The following is a 17,213-nucleotide window of genomic DNA, read 5'->3' as shown; positions in this document are numbered from 1 at the left end:
GAGAGAGGATTTGTTTGTGAAAAAATAAAAAGGGGTGAGGGTATTTATAGTTTTTTTTTACCGTTGGGGGGCAACGGTCAAATTATCTTCGGATTCTTGTCACTATGTATTTTGGAATTAAAAATATGTTAAATATAAAATATGATTTTTAATAAAATTTATTTTAAAATAAAATTTGAAATTGATACCAATATAAAATTTTAACACTAATATTTTATGGCATAATTAAGAATTCAATTTTAATATAAATATTCAATATGACTAAACAATTCAATAATATAAATAATATAAAATGTGAAATTTAATTTAATAATATAAATAGTATATATAAATAAAATTATTAATATTTATGTTTAGTGATTTTTTTTGGATAATTTTAATTTTTTATTTGAGAGTAAATGGTGAGAAGTAAAAGTTTAGGGGGAAAATAAAAAGTTTTGGGGAATAAAAGTTTGAGGGAAAGTAAATAGGGGGAGTAAAATTTTGGAGGGAAAATATTTAAAAAAAAATTGGAGGAGGGAGGGTTTGGGGTAGATGGGAGGTGGGATGGGAAGAGAATAAAAGTTTTAGGGGAAAAGTGGGAGGGAGTAAAAATTTTAGGGGAAAATAAAAAGTTTTGAGAGTTTTTGAGAGTAAAATTTTGAAAAAAAAAATGAATGGAAGAGTAAAATTTTGGTGGGAAATGAATTTTGGGTAGATTGGGGGTTGTGAGGGGAGGAGAGTAAAAGTTTTGGGAGAAAAGTGGGAAGGAGTAAAAGTTTTGAGGGAAAAGTAAAAAAGTTTGGGAGTTTAGGGTAAAACTGTAAAATATTATAGTTTGATATTCGAATTATTCGAGTTATTCGAATTCGAAAACTCAACTCGATTCGAACTCGAAATTCGAAGAAAAAATTTGAGTTGATTCAAATAACTCGAATAACTCGAATAACTCGATTCGTTTAACTCGAAATTCGAATTTTTTTCGATTTTTTCGAGTCGAATCAAATTTTGTTCACCCCTATTTTAAACTATACTCTTTTTCTTTCCCTTCTTTTTGTGTCTTCATCTACAACTTTTTAATCTTTTGCCAATTTCGCAAACAAGACTAAAAAGAAAACCCTAATACACCTTATCTCTTTTCTTCTTTCTTTTTACTGCTTTGAGTGTTTTAATTATAAGTTTGAAATGTAAAGGAAGGATTTTGCTTGTTGTTTGAAGGTGAGAGAAGGAAGCCATGGAAGGGGATGAGGTTGCTCTGGCGTGTTTGATTTCTAGGATCCTTTTTGCAATTTTGGGTTTAGTTTCATTTTCCATTCTCTGGGCCGTCAATTGGCGCCCATGGCGGATTTATAGGTATTGCATCTAATATTTCCAACCTTTAATTTTGCTACTGATATAGTTGTTAACATCATAACAGTGCTGAGGTTGTTACTAAATACAAGAGTGCTGCTGAGATCGTTTACAGTTTATTTGGAAACAGGTTTTGATTTTTTGAATTTAATTGTATCTTGGAGCATGCTGTTGGCGGCAGCATTTATGGAGCAAGTTATTAAAGGTGCTAGTGTTACCCTAAATTTGTAGTTAATGTCAATGCTAGTGTAGAATATTAGCTTTGACTGCAACACCAGGATGTAATTTACAATTGTCTTCTCATTGTGCTTTGAAATTGTCATGTAACCTTAATGCTTACATTGGTTGCCATTATTCAGCAAAGCAGCCTGCTATCCACATAAGCTTTCTTTTTCTGTTGTCTATAATGAAGTGGCAAAAGCTTGGTTAAAAGATTTGATTGTTTATAGTTTACAATTTTTGCAGTGGCACATACCAGGAAGAAGCAACAGAAATGAGGAGGACTGAACTGGACCTTACTCTGGAACCTATTTACTCATGCCATTTGGGATGCTTTGCTGCATGAAAATGGGTACAATTAATTTAACTATGCTTTTGGTTATATGTGAATATGGACATAGATCCATGCACTATGGTCCTTTTCTTTAAAAAAGAAAACAACATGAGAAAGGATAAATTGTTGGGAACTCATACCTTTTATGTCTGCTTTGTCTTGACATACATATATACGTGTATCGATGTCGATGATTAGTGTATTACTGGATCTTGTATTTCACTTGTTATTAACTGTCCGTTGCTGCCTTTGAAGATACAGTTTTTATAATTTCTTGGTGGTTATATTAAGCAAGTAGACTAAATCTTTTTTTAGTGAAAAAAAAAGGTACATAATTTCTTGCAATGGTATAAATGGCAATGCAGGAACCTATATCTCTTTCTCATCAAACTACAAAACTGGGAAAAAAAAACTATTGAAATGTACCCTAAAAAATCATACGTTCATCTTTGGTTAATGGTGTCTCCTGTGATCCAATTTCTGCTTCACCAACTTATATGTTAGTCCATGATGTTAGTCCATATGTTCAAAATAGAAAGATAGAATTGATTGAGGTATCCAAAAGTTTTTCTCTTTTGAAATTTGTTGTTTGTTATTTCTAATAAAAGTAACATATTCCTTGCAATATTTCCAGGTTCCACTAGGGCAAGATGCTTCTGATGTGAATAATAAATTGTTAGAAATAATTTGTCCTTATGTGGCCAAGCTTTATGCAAATGGACTTATCCAGAACAGGGACTATCAGGCTGTATAGTTCTACATATGTTATAATTCTTGGTTCTTTCTGAAAATTCATCATTTCTGCATCTTTGCTTATTCAGCTTTTAAGTCTAAGCCTTTTCATGGGTGTACTTGTTGCTTGTTAGAACTTTAGAATCTTTCAGCGTGCTGCTAAATGGGAAAAAAAAAGGCAATAACTGCATTGCTATGAAAATTTAATCTAATATAAAAAAGTTCATTATTCACTTTATGTGGTAGCATTTCTTAAGAAACAATTTGGGAGTAGAAGCAAGGCAAAATAGTTGATGCTAAATAATTTCGTAAAACATCTATGGTTCTCAGAGCTGAATATGGTTGGATTCTTTTTATTGCATTGCTCGGATATAATTTTGAGAATTTTCTGCAATTTCTGTTCTTTCCTGAATTTAAAAGCTCATTGTCTATATCTATTTTAACTCATTTATGAATGCAAACATAATCCTATTTTAACTAAGGAAAGTATAAACTAAGTTTCATATCACACAAGCTACTAGTTTCATATTAAGCCTTCATGTCTAAGGAAACAATTTTTATTTTTTTAACAGTTTTTAACAGTATTTTTTAGAAATATGGTATACTTGGATCTGGAGATGTTTCACTACCTGAGGCTACCCTTGTAGAAATAAGAGATCAGCAGAGTGTCTTGGAATTGAAGTTGGAATTTCATACGGTATTAACTGTTATGTAGTATAACATCAATATCAATGTTCATCGTCTTAGGAACTTTTTTATTTTTTTACTTTTGTACATTGGGTTGAATGTTGGTGGTATACATTTCGGCTAAATGTTAGTGTATTTTAATTTTGGATCAATTTTTGTAATGAATATTCAACCTTTATTTTAATTTTAATTTAATATTTTGTAGTTGTATTTAAAGCACAATTTCTATCATTATTCACTGTAACTGTTTATGAAAATATATTAATATTGAAACAATAAAAAATAGAAAAAAATTACCTTAGACGTGTCTATTCCAACCTTTTAAAGGTTGTCTTAGACGGGTCTATCCTAACCTTTTTAAATGTTGTTTTAGATAAGGTATATCCCAACCTTTTTAAGGTTGTATTAGATGACTATCTTGACCTTTTTAAAGGTTGCTTTTGACAAGGTCTATCCCAACTTTTTTAGGGTTGCTTTAGACGGGTCTATTCCAACCTTTTTTAAGGGTTACCTTAGACAATGTCTAGCCTAATCTTAAAAAGGTTGCCTTAGACGAGTTTATCTCAACCTTTTTTAAAGGTCGGCCTTGACTAGGCCTTTGCCAACCCTTCAATAATGGTTGGCTTATGTTGACTTATGCCAACGTTTTTTCAAAAGTGTCGTGAGACCTATGCCAACTGTAGTAAAAACAACCTTTTTGGAAGCGCCGGGAGAAGCGTCGCGACACCTATGCCAACCTTTTTTGCGTCGTCTTAAATAAAAAAAAAAGTGTCGTGGTAGGCCCATTTTGTTGTAGTGTGATCGACTTATTGAGCTATATAATATGGATTTGGAAGAAGATATCTTTAAGAAAAGAATAGATGTGAAGTTGGAGATGAATTAGGAGATTGATAAGGAAGAATCTTATTGGGAACAAAGAGCAAGAGTGAATTGGCTTAAGAACAATGACTGGAATACTGCATTATTTCGTCTATTTTCCAATCAGAGGAGGAGAATAAATAGGACAAGGTGTTTGGAAGATGGTTTGGGTCGGTATAATGGTTGATTCCAATGAGTCTACGTAAGTTGTAGCAAAGGATTACTTCACTGATATGTTCTCATTACAAGGGGAAAGTGATCCATAATTTCTGCTTACAAGAATTGATCATTGCATTTTAGAAGATATGAATAATTCTCTTCTAGCATTTTTCAAGGAGGAAGAAATTCTGCAAACTATTAAGGGTATGCATCCTACTAAGGCATCGAGTCCCAATGGTTTTCCAACTGTCTTCTTTCAGAAGTTTTGGCATATAGTCGAATCGAACATTAAAATCTATTGCATGCGGGTTTTGAACAAAGAGATTAATGCAGATAAGATTAATGGTACGACTATAGTTTTGATCCTAAAGGAAAATGCATGTAGTATGAGTAAATTTCGACCCATAAGTCTTTGTAATGTCTTTTTTAAAATTATTTCCAAGTTTTTAGCAAATCGATTTTGATTTGTTCTTAATGAACGTATTGATGTTGCACAAAATGCCTTTGTGCCTAGAAGGTTTATTTTAGACAATATCTTATTAGCATATGAGGTCCTTCTTTCTTTTAAAACCATCATGGTGGATTGAAAGGGTTTTTTACTTTAAAATTGGATATGAGTAAGGCATATGACCGAGTAGAATGAAATTTCATCGAAGCCATTCAGGTACATATGAGGCTTAATATGACTTGGATTGAATTAATGATGCACTGCGTCAAATCAGTTTCCTACTAAATTTGCATAAATGGGATTACTAGAGAATGATTTTTCCTACAAATAGCACTATGTTAAGATAATCCGCTTAGCCCTTACCTATTTCTTATTTGTTTTGAAGGATTTTCTATGCTTCTGCGATTGGCAAGGTTAGATGGATTGTTGAAAGAGACATGTATTTGTTTGGAGGGTTGAGATTGACTCATCTATTTTTTATTTTTTATAGATGACAATCTTAGTTTTGGAGAAGTGTCATCAATGGAAATCTTATAGATGGCAGTCTTATTTTTGGAGAAGTGTCGTCGGTGGAAATCTCAAGTTGCGATATCGGGTTTAGTGCAATGCATTGCATACATTAGACTTCCAATTGTGTTGGCGTACTCAAGTTGCACTATTTCCCTTCCATTATTCTCACTTAACTTGAATTTTGAATCGTATGGACTGTTCAAATCCTTGATATTCAAGTGTTTGAACTTTTCCAATACTTTCTCGATAAAGTGAGATTGGCTTAGTGCAAAGCCCCTTTCATGTTTTTGCACTTTTATACCTAGAATTGTATCTACCCATTTTAAAATCCAAGGCTAGATACTCTTTGGTCTCACAAACACTTTCCATGTTCGTCCCAAAAATAAAAAAATTGTCTACATAGAGATAAATAATTATATCATACCTATCGGTGAATTTAGTGTAAATACATTTATCTGCACCATTATGTAAAAAAACCATATGGTAAGATAACCAAGTCAAATTTCTCATGCCATTGTTTAAGCTCTTATTTTAAACCATATAATGACTTGATCAACTTACACACCTTATATTCATTCCCAGGAAGTACAAAGCCTTCTGGTTATTTTATGTAGACTTCGTCTTCTGGATCACCATTCAAAAAAGTAGTCTTAACATCCATTTGATGTACATGTAACTTATGTATAGATGCAAATGTCATAAGAATTCGAATGGAGGTCATCCTAGCCACAAGTGCATAGGTTTCAAAATAATCTAGGCCTTCATTTTACCTAAATCCTTTTGCCACCAACCTAGCCTTAAAGGTTAGAGGACCCCCTGTTGGAGAACTACCAACCTAGGCTTCAATCCTTGAGAAGATCAACTAGAATCCAAGTATTGTTAGACAATATTGAATCCATTTAATCATTGATTGCCTTTTTCCAAAATGTCGTATCCCTAAAAGTCATAACTTTACCATAGGATTGTGGATCACCATCCACATTAAACATTATGGGGATCTTCCTAATTACAGATTCTTTATTTCCCTCAATGAGAAATGCTAGAGATTGCGAGAAAATGAAATCGAGACCAAAGTCTTTTACTTTTCTCACTCTTTGACTTTTCCTCGGCTCTATATCCTTATTGTCACAAAGACTTCTCTTGGTTTGATCACTTGAGATCATTGGTTGATATTCTTTTTTCGAATCCATTGAATCATTGAAAATTTTATTTTCAATGAATACAACATCTCTTGTTTCAATTATCGTATTTAACATTAAGTCAAGAACATGATAAGACTTAGAGTGTTAGGCATATCCAACGAATGTACCATTGACGACTCTTGGTCCTAACTTTGTTCTCTGTTAGTCAAGAACTCTATAGTAAGCCAAACACCCACACACTTTAAAATAATCTAAGTTTGACATCCGACCCTTCCATAACTCATATGGAGATACTTTAAATTTTCTCGATGGTATTCCGTTAAGGATATAACATGTAGTCAATAATGCGTCACCCCATAGATTACATGAAAGTTTAGCGTTTAACAACATCGAGTTAACCATATCTATTAAAGTACAGTTTTTTCTTTCCACCAAACTATTTTGTTGCGGAGTATAAGGCGTGGAACACTCATGTACCACACTTTGTTCGTCACAAAATACATTCAATTCATTTGAAAAATATTCACCACCTCTATCACTACGAAGCACTTTGATTTTTGTACTAAACAAATTCTCAACCTCATCTTTAAAACGTTTAATCATATCAAAAGTCTTGTCTTTACATCTCATGAGATACACATAAGTAAATCAAGTTGTCTATAAAAATGATAAAATATCATTTTCCACCTCTTGTTAGAGTTTTATTTAATTCACAAACATCCAAATGGATTAAATCTAATACTTGCAAATTCCTTTCACTTTTATTAGGAAAGGACTTCTTGGTAATTTTAGTTGAATACAAACTTTACATTTATCCACAAAATCATCATTACTTAGATTGATATAAGCATTCTTTTTCACAGATTGTAAAGTTTTAAAATTAAAATGTGCTAAACGTGCATGCCACAAAGGATAAGATTCAACAGTATAAGCAAAAGAATTAACTTTATTCATATCAATGCTCAACTTGAAGATGCCCTCGATACAATATCCTTTTCCTACATATATATCACCCTTAAGCAATACTAACTTATTGGATTCCAAGATAACCTTAAACCCTTTGTTACATAGAAGACTCGCAGACACTAAATTCTTTCTCACATCGGGAACATGCAACACATTGGTCAAAGCTAATTTCTTCATAAATGTGAAGTTGAGTTCCACCGTCCCTTGATCGAGAATCTTAATCAATTGATAGTTGCCCATAAGCACTTCACGGTTTGCCACTAGTTCATAACTATTGAATTATTCTCGGTCATTACACACATGGACAGTAGCTCCGGAGTAGAGACACCAATTATAGGACTTATCGGTCATGACTATGTTGAGTTTGGTAATCATACCAATCTCTAAACTCTCGATCCCTTCCATAACCATGGTCACTAAGTCCAAATCCTCTACCATATTGGCTTTGGAAGTTGTGGCATCTTGATTCTTTTTGAGAGGTTTACAATCCTTGTCCTTTCTTATTGCAATTATAACAATTGTGAGATTTTTTCTTCTTGTCTTGCATGTCCTTGGTCTCGAATGTGGCCTTTCGCTTTCCATTTCGAGAGTTCTTGGACTCATTCACATGGTTCACTTTAGAACTTTAGAGAAGATACACCGCATCATGCTTCCGAGTTTCTTCTTGAATACACAAATGCCTAAGTATTTTCTCTACAGTGAAGTCCTCTTTCATATACAGAAGTTTTTTTCGATAATTGTTCCAAGACAAGGGCAGCTTCGAGATTATATCCCCAACTTGTAACAATTTTGGAATAACAACTTCCATATCATGAAGCCTACTTACAAGGACTTGTAGTTCATGGACTTGATCCATGAGCGGAATACTATTGAATATTCTGAATTCGAAATACTTCATCATTAAAAATTTATTGATACCTTATCATTCAGTGTTGTATTTCTTTTTAAGAGCTTTCCATATTTTCACTAGGGAGTGCATCGACAAGTAGAGATCATACAATCGATCAGACAAGGTGTTGAAAATGTGTCCACGACATGTGAAATTGTCTTCTTCGCGCTTCTTCTTGAGTTCGGCCACTTTCGTAATTTCCTCGGGGTTTGCATTGGGGCAAGATCCTCCATGGGTTGTAAGTTTGGATCCAAAATGTATGCCACATTCAAGACGGTAAGAACGAAAAATATATTGTCCTTCTAGCGATTGAAGTTTGAGCCATCAAATCAGTTAAGTTTCACAAACTCTTGGTTCATCACTTTGAATGCAGTGGTAGCCTCCATCGCAATCTCCAATTAGTTCTCTTTGATTGTTGGAGAATTTGAGTGAAGATGATAGATCCAAAGACGATATGGAATTAAAACAGTAGACTTCGAGGCGTGAGTGAAGCTTTCCAAAGAGATCTATTTGTCCCCACACAAAGTTGCTAGAGGGTTAAGACAAAGGTCCCCCCGGGATACAATGAAGTTTTTGAATTTCCTTTGATTAGCAAAATCGAGGAATTCCCTAACTCTTACTCTAATCTCTGAAATTTGATTGATTGTAAATAATACTTGTGAGCGCCATAGTCCCTCTGTTTATATACATTCAATGGACACTATTTTGGAGAGCCACAACCCTTTACATTAGATTTCCGCTGGACATACTTCTTACAAAAAACATGTCCAATGGAAATCAAATGTATTCATTGAATAAATCATCACTTTTTAATAAATGCTCATGAATAATGATGAATTTGCAATCTACAATTTCCAACAATGAATACTCCTCGTAATTAAGTTTATTGCCTAATCAATACTTGTAATCTTAATTAATCCATTAGACATTTATTTATTATTATTTCATAGTATCATAATTAATAATCAAATTTATCATTTTTAATTACTTCAAATTAACTCAAATCATTTAAATTCTGCAACAAAAGTTGTCTAACATGTTTACCTTTATACTCTAATATATGAAGTTTTTCTTTATATTAATGAAATTCATTTCTATAATCTTGCAATAATTTATATGTGAAAATAAGAAACATAAACATAATTTTCTGTATATTGAAAAATATAATAATATTATATGCTAAAGTTTTAAATCTTGAATATATAAATTAGTATATACATTTGGTATGTTTCAATATAAAAACACTTGTATGCTTGGCAAGTGGATGCCTGAATTATCAAAGTAACTATAGAAATAATTCATCTTATGAACGAACAGCATGCCATTTTATTAAAATATTAAATATTATGCAAATCATAATGCTATAACAATTGTGGAGTTAGAACATTTTGAAAGTGGAGGGATGGTTCCAAAAAGAAGTCAGCTTGGTGGGAGACGTTTCCAAAGGCTTATTAGGATTAGTAAAATTGGATTTAATTTAACAAAAACCGAAAAAAATGAATTTTGAGTTAATTAAATCGAGTAATTCGAGTTTCGATTTCTATAGTCAAGTTAGATTTTATAATTCGAATAGCTCGAAAAATAGATTGGTGTAAACACCTCTTTGGTCCCTGTTAACTTGGAAAATGAGCAAATTGGTCTCTCTTTTAATAAAAATTATAAAAAAATCAAAATAATTTTTAAAATTCAAAATATTTATAAAAATTTTAAAAAAAAATTCTAAAGAATATATAAAGAAAATTTAAAATTTAAAAATATTCCAAAATAAATAATTTTGGGATCTAAATAAATTATTTAATGGTTCAAGTTTATCATACTAAAGTATCTTGTTTTTTCTTAGTTTGCTTTGAATTTTTTAAATATATATGGTTTCAAATTTATGTGCTCTAACATGAAATTAGTTATGCTATAACAATGTTTTAATTTGACATATTTAAAATTTTAATTTAACTCAAACTATTTCACTCAATTCAACTCGACTAAATTCCAAAAATTTTAAAATCAAATTAAAATAATAAAATAAAACTTACCAATTTAATTAACTCAAATTTTTTTCATTTAATTCCATCCACCCTTAATCCTCCGTGCTATTATCGGTGGTGTGAATACTAAAACTTTGTTAAATGAGTCTAATGCTACGCACCTAATTAGTGGGCTGATGGGGAGCTTGCTACTGTGGAAGAAATCCATAAAACAAAAAGGAACCACCTACATGCAATATATATATTTTTTTATAATTTTAACCTTTGCCGAGGAAAATAAAGTTGTTAACAGACATTTAATTTTTAATGATGATTCTTATTGATAGATAAAGAAATTAAATACAAATATTTATTTCTTCTCTAATCTACAAGAAATGAATCAAATGTATTGATTGGCCACCATCTTTCTCGACTTCAAACCCTGCAATAAGGAAGCTATATATATTTATATATATATATTCTTCTCCTCTTTTCTAGGCAAAATTAAATCTAAAATCCTCCACTTCATCCAATATTCTGATCCCTAAGGCCATTAGTCTTGTATTCACAAAGCATCTCTACACATGCATATTTATTTTTTGTTAAGTCATGCACCTTTATTGGTTTATATATGAATAATAAATAAATAAATAAAAACAAGAGATGTCTTTAAGCACTGAAATTCTAGTTCCTCTAGGCATCAAGCTGGTCGCATTGAAACATTGATGGTCCGAAGGAGTTGAGCTCACCGAAAATGAGATCATCCCCATTTCCATAACAGCTGGAATCTTGACACTCGAAGTAGGTTTGTATGTCTTCAGGGAAGCCGCACCGCACTGGTTCCGATACCATTGGTGTGGACTGGCGGTGATCGGTAGCAGCGGATGTCATCTCCATCATCTCCTTGAATTTAGAAGATTGAAGGAGAAGCCCTAGGGCTGACGTGGCATTCACCGGTCGGGGCTGAGTCAGCAAGGTTTCACTAATCACATCGGATTCTTGTAGCTGCTGGTTGTGGTTGTTGCCGTTGAAGAAGGTTAGATCAAGTTCTTGATCAGGGTTTGGTGTTACTAGTGAAGTAGTGGTAGTGTCTATGATATTAGGGTTAGGGTTAGGGTTATTTTCAGGTTTGGTTTGGTTAGGCTTAAGCCATTTGATGTAACGGCTTAAATCAAAGTTGGTGACAGCATTTAATCCCCGGTACTCTATTGCAGCCATGTCATATGCTGTGGCAGCTTCTTCCTGAGTAGCTGCAAAACCCAGTCAACAGATCTAATAATTCAATTTAAATTATTTTTAGATTTGGCTCTCAAAATTTTCTTAATTAAAACCGGCGGCTTAAACCTTGGTTGGACCATTGCATCCTACTAAAACAGTGTGAATTTATGAGTTGGGCATGCATGCCCCAGTTAGCTTCCAAGGAAATTACATAACTTGTAGCATGTGCTTGGCCTCATTGGATAGTTAGTTAGATAAAGAGATAACAGATATGATTAATGAATGTTTGTTTGACAATAACTTGAAGGATTCTGATAAGCTAACATGTCGTTTTCAGTCTTGATTTTGGGAGTATTTTAGTCAATCAACCTAAAAAATGAGTTACCCTTTGCTATTGGGTAGAAATAGAGTCAAGTCATTAATGCATCTATAGGTGAATGTCCATTTCCACAAACTATCATACCAATGCGCCAAAAGAAAAAGTGTTAAATGTGGCCACCTAAAACCAAAATGATTACCTACGCTTTTTTTGTTTTTGTTTTTTCTTACAAGGAAGCAAAGACAGATGAAGAAAACAAAGGAGTAGTTCAAAATACCATATGTCCCAAGGTACAGGTACTTGTTTCCAAACACTCTCCCAATGCGTGCTTCCCATCTTCCATTGTGATGATGTCTGTTCATTCACATTGAGAAACATGTAAATAACACCAAATTTTGTAGCATCATGCTGCATTTGAGATGTTGTAGATCATTCATCTCATAGATTATATTGCATCCAAAACAGTTTTATGTATTAACAGTCAAATTCTTTATTTAAAAAAATAGGTAAACTAGTCTTATACATTAGATAAAGAGAAAATAATCATTTTTGTTAAAAAATTAATCCCTTTGTGCTGTTAAAAACATGTGTAGCTTACAGAATAACTAGACAATGACACATAGTGTGCCATGTATACTTTATGCTGACATATGTAGACTAACTTTTCACAGTAAAAATGGACTAAATTTTTAACAGAAAGATCAATTTACTTTTTGATCTAACATATAGGAATTAATTTGCTCATTTTTTGATTAAATGAGCTAAAATGCAATCCAACTTTTAATACAAAAATTTCTATGATACTTTTACCCCTTAAGATGATGAGGAAAACAAGATATGAATATATATATATATATATACCTAGCGACACCTCTGTATTTAGAGACTCCCCGAGAGAAACCACTAGATTTCCTGAAAATTCAACACCAAATGCATGATTTAACTGTGTCTTCAATCCAATACTTATAAGTTCTTGATTGAGTGGATTAATGTAATGGATTAGTCATTAATCTCACCTTCTCAATGATCCAATATACTCTTCTCTAGATTGATCCTCCATTTCTTTCAACTCTTTTTGGTACGTTGATAACTGCATTGTTGATGTTAAATAAGTTTCTTCCTCAATTCTCCCACAAACCATATATATATATATACACATATAAGAGATAAACTTACCGGAAAGTTAAGGATGGTATCTTGACCCCAGTATTTGAGTGCTGCTAAATCATAAGCATGTGCTGCTGCTTCTTCATCATCGTAAGCACCTAAAAAAGTAAAAAAAAAAAAATCCCAAATTTCAGAATAAACGTATAAAAGAATAGCATTAAAAATTCCACTCAAAGTAGTATTAAACATACCAAGATAGACTGCATGGAGTGTAATTAGCAACAACAAACCACCACACCAGCAACCATAAAGGAAGAAGAGAGAAAAAAAAAAAAAAACCTTCATCAGCTTCTAGTATAAGTCAATTAAGATCAATAAGAAAAAGAAAAGAAAAATAGGGTAATGAACCTTGACGTCCTTTCTTGTTTTGTGATTCATTCCAGCAGTTCTTGTCCCATAGATGAGCTTCATATCGACCTGTCCATCTATGTCTGAAACAGTACTCAGCATATATAACAAGGAAGTTAGGTACTGACAGAAATCAAGAATTCAAAACACCATACGTACATACATACATACATACATACATACATACATACATACATACATAAAAAAACTAAAAATAGCTTGCCTGGTGACCCCTCGATAAATGGAGCTACGTTGGGGAGGGGAGTCTCTTGGAACACTTCTCCTAGTTCTCTTCACCTTAGTAACACCATTGCTGGCAGTGCTAGTATTATTCTGTGTAGTGTTCTTGTGATCCTGCTGTGATAATTTCGCCATGAAAATGTTGATGACCAGCTACGTATTTCAACGAAAAGAAAAGAGATAAAATTAAAAAAAAAATGGAAAAGATATGACTGAGTCCTCCAAGGAAGAGGGATTTAAAGGGATGATAAGAAGAGAAGTAAAAATATTATGAGTTTGGAAGCTTGTAGGGAGAGCAAATTAGAAATGGCCGGCTAGAAAGAAATATTAATGTAGATTTGCCGTCTTTACCGGCTTGAGTTATCTTTCTCCCTTGTCCTACCGAACTTGGTGCTGTCCCAATTATATATTTAAGAGTTTAAACTTTAATTTATGGATTTCTTGCCCCACCTCCTTTCTCCTAATTCGTCTATCCTTTTAATTATTTAATGAAATTTATGTAATTTTCTTCATTCATACATAATTATGTAATTTTTTAAATTTAAATCTTAAATCTCAAATTCCGAACCTCGAATTCGAAATCCAGAATCCTAAACTTGATCCTAATTATTTAAAGATGTTTAAGCAATTTTTTTATCATTGATACATAATTTTGATAATTCTTTTAACTGAATCTTGAATATACAAATCTCTTTGAAGTAGAAATAAAAGAGATTACTAATAAAATTATTTAACTCTTTGAACCAAACAAGTTTACTACTGAAATTCAGCCAAGATTATTAGATATAAGAGATCATCAATTCCAAGAGATTGGATGATGGAAAAATTAATAGTTCTAGTACTTCTAAACCAGTTAGTACTATTGAATATATGTCATCAAGTAATAAATTGTATTTTAAAAATAATTGTATAACAAATACAAATGAAAATTTAGTTTTACCCTCTAGTTATCAACCGAAGAAGAAGAGGATAATATTAGTACAAATAGTACACCAATAGGAATAAAAAGCTGTACAAATTCCTATATTTCCTCTCGAACCTAGTAATAATTCTAGAAAAACTAGAATGGAAGAAATTCAAACTTCAACAATTGATAAAAAGTCAAAAGTTAAAATAATGATTAAAGTTACATTTCAATTTAGAAAATATAAAAATATTCTCTAAATGCTTTGGTTGATCTTGGAGCAACAATTTGTAGTTGCAGAGAAAATGCGATTCTGTGAAAAATGGGAATTAATGAAAAACCCATAAAAATATTAGGAATAGATGGAAGTAAAATGTTATAAAATACAAAGCTAAAATATACCAATTTACATAAACAATGTTAAATTTATGATTCCTAAAATAGTTTGTTTTCCAAAAATGAAGACAGATTTATTATTAGGAAATAATTTTATATGTAAATATTTACCCTTTACTATTGATAAACAATCTATTTGGTTATCAATAAAAGAGGATTTTGTGGAAATACCACTTGAAGAAAATAATAAAAAAATGTGTAATAAAAAATTTACACTTATTAAACTCAATTATGTAATTTATTACTAATATTTGCTGATTTTTTGAGCAGGCCTTATGGATAGAGGTAAACAACCTCTAATAGTTGGTGAATGGACAACCATTCACAAAAAGCCCAACAAAGGGAAAGCAGAATCAAACTCCAAAAAAGGATTTGTACCTGCACAAAAAACCATTTTATCCTAACCAAGGATATTATGTGTCTTATCCTCAAAAAATAAAAGTGTATAAAATGTAAAATAAATTGGAATATGAAATTTAAACTAATAATTGGGAAATTTTACATTTTAGATCAAGACCTTGTTGACTTACGTGAAAAAAAATTACAGAATAGTCCCTGAACTTCTACAACCATTACAACTCAGTCCAGGTAAGTTCGTATGGATTGTAATTTAATATTTATATGAATTGTATGATGACATGATATGAAATAGTATATATAAATTATTCTATTGATGATGTAAGTTTTTTGAGAAAAATGTTGTTTAATATGAATACTTGGGCTGAATGAACGCGAGATAGAGTACAACTAAATGATAGCGTGTTATGCGAGGTCGGAGTGGAGATTGATGTGGAGTGCTTTATATATTTTTCCTGAGTATGTCGAGGTTCAGTATTTGTTATGAACTCTCGTGTTAAACTACCATGATCTAGCGTGTTATGGGGACGAATGTATAGCCTGAGGGCTAGGCACTTAGTGTTGTGGCATGTTATCAGTTGCATTACTTGTGTACTCATATCTGTAAGTCGTTCATCTAGTCGTAAATCTGTTTTATAACATGTTTAATGACTTTGAATGGCATGACATGTATTTGACATCTTGAATTGACTTCGTTGTGGACATATATGCTTTCCCGAAAATTATTATTTGAGCTTTGAATTGAATTATGCAATTCATCGGTTTGACATAGTCGATGACAAGAAAAAATTGTTGTTGAAGTATTTTTGATTGATTGTTATATTTACTTTAATAAGATTTAATTTTTTAGTACGTTGAACTTACTAAGCTTCAACAAGCTTACTTGTGTTAATTTCCGTTTCTTGTAGATACTTTTGAAGGTTGGACGATCGAATCAGCACTCGGGTCACACTATCCATCCATTTTTTGTAGTTATTGAATGTTTGTTTTGGATTATATGGCATGTAATAGGCTTGTTTTGTCATTACTTTTGTTTTAGTATGTAATTATATAAAGAGTGAGCCTAAGTGCAAGTTGATAACATGAGCATCACTACAATGATCTTGATGTTTATTTGGTAAATGTTTTGTTAATGACATGTACGAATTATGAATGATGGAAGATGTGTTTGATATAAACTTGTGGTAGATGTATGACTAATATATTATATGGAATTGCTTTGAATTGAGGTGCCTATGATAGGCATATTGGTTTGAAGTTTAAGTTGTGTGAATTAGCATGTTTGGGTGATGATTTATATTGTTGTATAAGTGTGTTTACTTGTGGTACCATTGAGGGTACATTGGTTAGACACTTAAGATTGTTGAATTAGCATGATATGAGTTTGTTTAATGACATTTTAAATAGGTCTAATGGCTGGTAAATGGATTACTTAGTGTCCAAGAAATCTTGACATGGTAAACTTGATGCTTAAGGTTCATCTAGGTTCACACAGCCTAAGACACGGGCTACCACAGGGTTGTGTACCACACACGGCCTACGACATGGGCATGTGTATTAAGTCAGTGTGTTACACTGCCTAGCACACGACCTGCGGCACGACTGTGTGTCACAAGTCAAAGAGTTACAGGGTCAAGCACACGGCCTGCAACACGGCCGTATGACCCAACTCAATGACTTACACGAGCAAGGATATGGGCTGGGACACGGTCGTGTGTCCAAACTTCGAAAGTTACACGGCCTAAGGCATTCCACACGGCTTGACCACACAGCTGTGTGTCCCTTGTTTTTGAAATTCTTCATATTGTCCTGAAATTTCTTGATTTGTGTCAAATTTGTCCTTAAGGGTTTTAAGATTAATTCTTTAGTTCCTAAATCTCAATTTAGGCCTCATAAATGTAAGTTATTATTGTAATTCAATTACTTTATGTATTTGAGAAATTATATTGAAATGATCATGATTTTACTTGTTTATTTATGTTAACTTGTTGTAGCATTCTCGTAACTCTATTACAATGACGGATACAGGT

At 32.3% G+C, this 17,213-nt stretch overlaps 1 protein-coding gene and 1 long non-coding RNA gene across 4 annotated transcripts; one reads left to right on the top strand and one right to left on the bottom strand.

Annotated features, from left to right (window-relative positions):
• The first annotated feature begins 1,028 nt into the window (after window positions 1-1,028).
• LOC105780672 (uncharacterized) lies at window positions 1,029-3,517 on the top strand. 3 transcript variants are annotated; one of them, XR_008195237.1, is made up of 4 exons: window positions 1,029-1,332; window positions 1,445-1,534; window positions 1,795-1,900; window positions 2,517-3,517. It is a non-coding gene; the product is annotated as an uncharacterized LOC105780672 (long non-coding RNA). The 3 variants fall into 3 exon arrangements; XR_001129325.2 differs by lacking the exon at window positions 2,517-3,517 and having other exon boundaries at window positions 1,031-1,332; window positions 1,460-1,534; window positions 1,795-2,152; XR_001129324.2 differs by lacking the exon at window positions 2,517-3,517 and having other exon boundaries at window positions 1,031-1,332; window positions 1,795-2,152.
• A 7,033-nt stretch (window positions 3,518-10,550) lies between these two features.
• LOC105780671 (AP2-like ethylene-responsive transcription factor At1g16060) lies at window positions 10,551-13,913 on the bottom strand. The gene is made up of 8 exons (XM_012605144.2): window positions 13,510-13,913; window positions 13,287-13,369; window positions 13,130-13,138; window positions 12,948-13,036; window positions 12,788-12,861; window positions 12,633-12,683; window positions 12,049-12,125; window positions 10,551-11,484 (listed from the first exon to the last, which is right to left on the bottom strand). The coding sequence occupies exons 1-8, from the start codon at window positions 13,659-13,661 to the stop codon at window positions 10,928-10,930; spliced, it is 1,092 nt and encodes a 363-aa protein (XP_012460598.1). The 5' UTR covers window positions 13,662-13,913; the 3' UTR covers window positions 10,551-10,927.
• Window positions 13,914-17,213: the final 3,300 nt, after the last annotated feature.

This window comes from Gossypium raimondii, chromosome 4 (assembly GCF_025698545.1).
Source record: "Gossypium raimondii isolate GPD5lz chromosome 4, ASM2569854v1, whole genome shotgun sequence".
In the NCBI taxonomy this organism is placed as follows: Eukaryota; Viridiplantae; Streptophyta; class Magnoliopsida; order Malvales; family Malvaceae; genus Gossypium; species Gossypium raimondii.
The sequence above is the reverse complement of the archived record's forward strand: the minus strand, read 5'-3'. Positions and strand labels throughout refer to the sequence as shown.

What these genes read in the sequence shown, in the direction of transcription:
- LOC105780671 (XM_012605144.2), bottom strand. Translation starts at nt 13,661, where the DNA reads ATGGCGAAATTATCACAGCAGGATCACAAGAACACTACACAGAATAAT. An exon ending in ATTTATCGAGGGGTCACCAG is followed by an intron (nt 13,370 to 13,509) that starts GCAAGCTATTTT and finishes GTACTGTTTCAG; the next exon opens with ACATAGATGGACAGGTCGAT. An exon ending in ATACCATCCTTAACTTTCCG is followed by an intron (nt 12,862 to 12,947) that starts GTAAGTTTATCT and finishes TCAACAATGCAG; the next exon opens with TTATCAACGTACCAAAAAGA.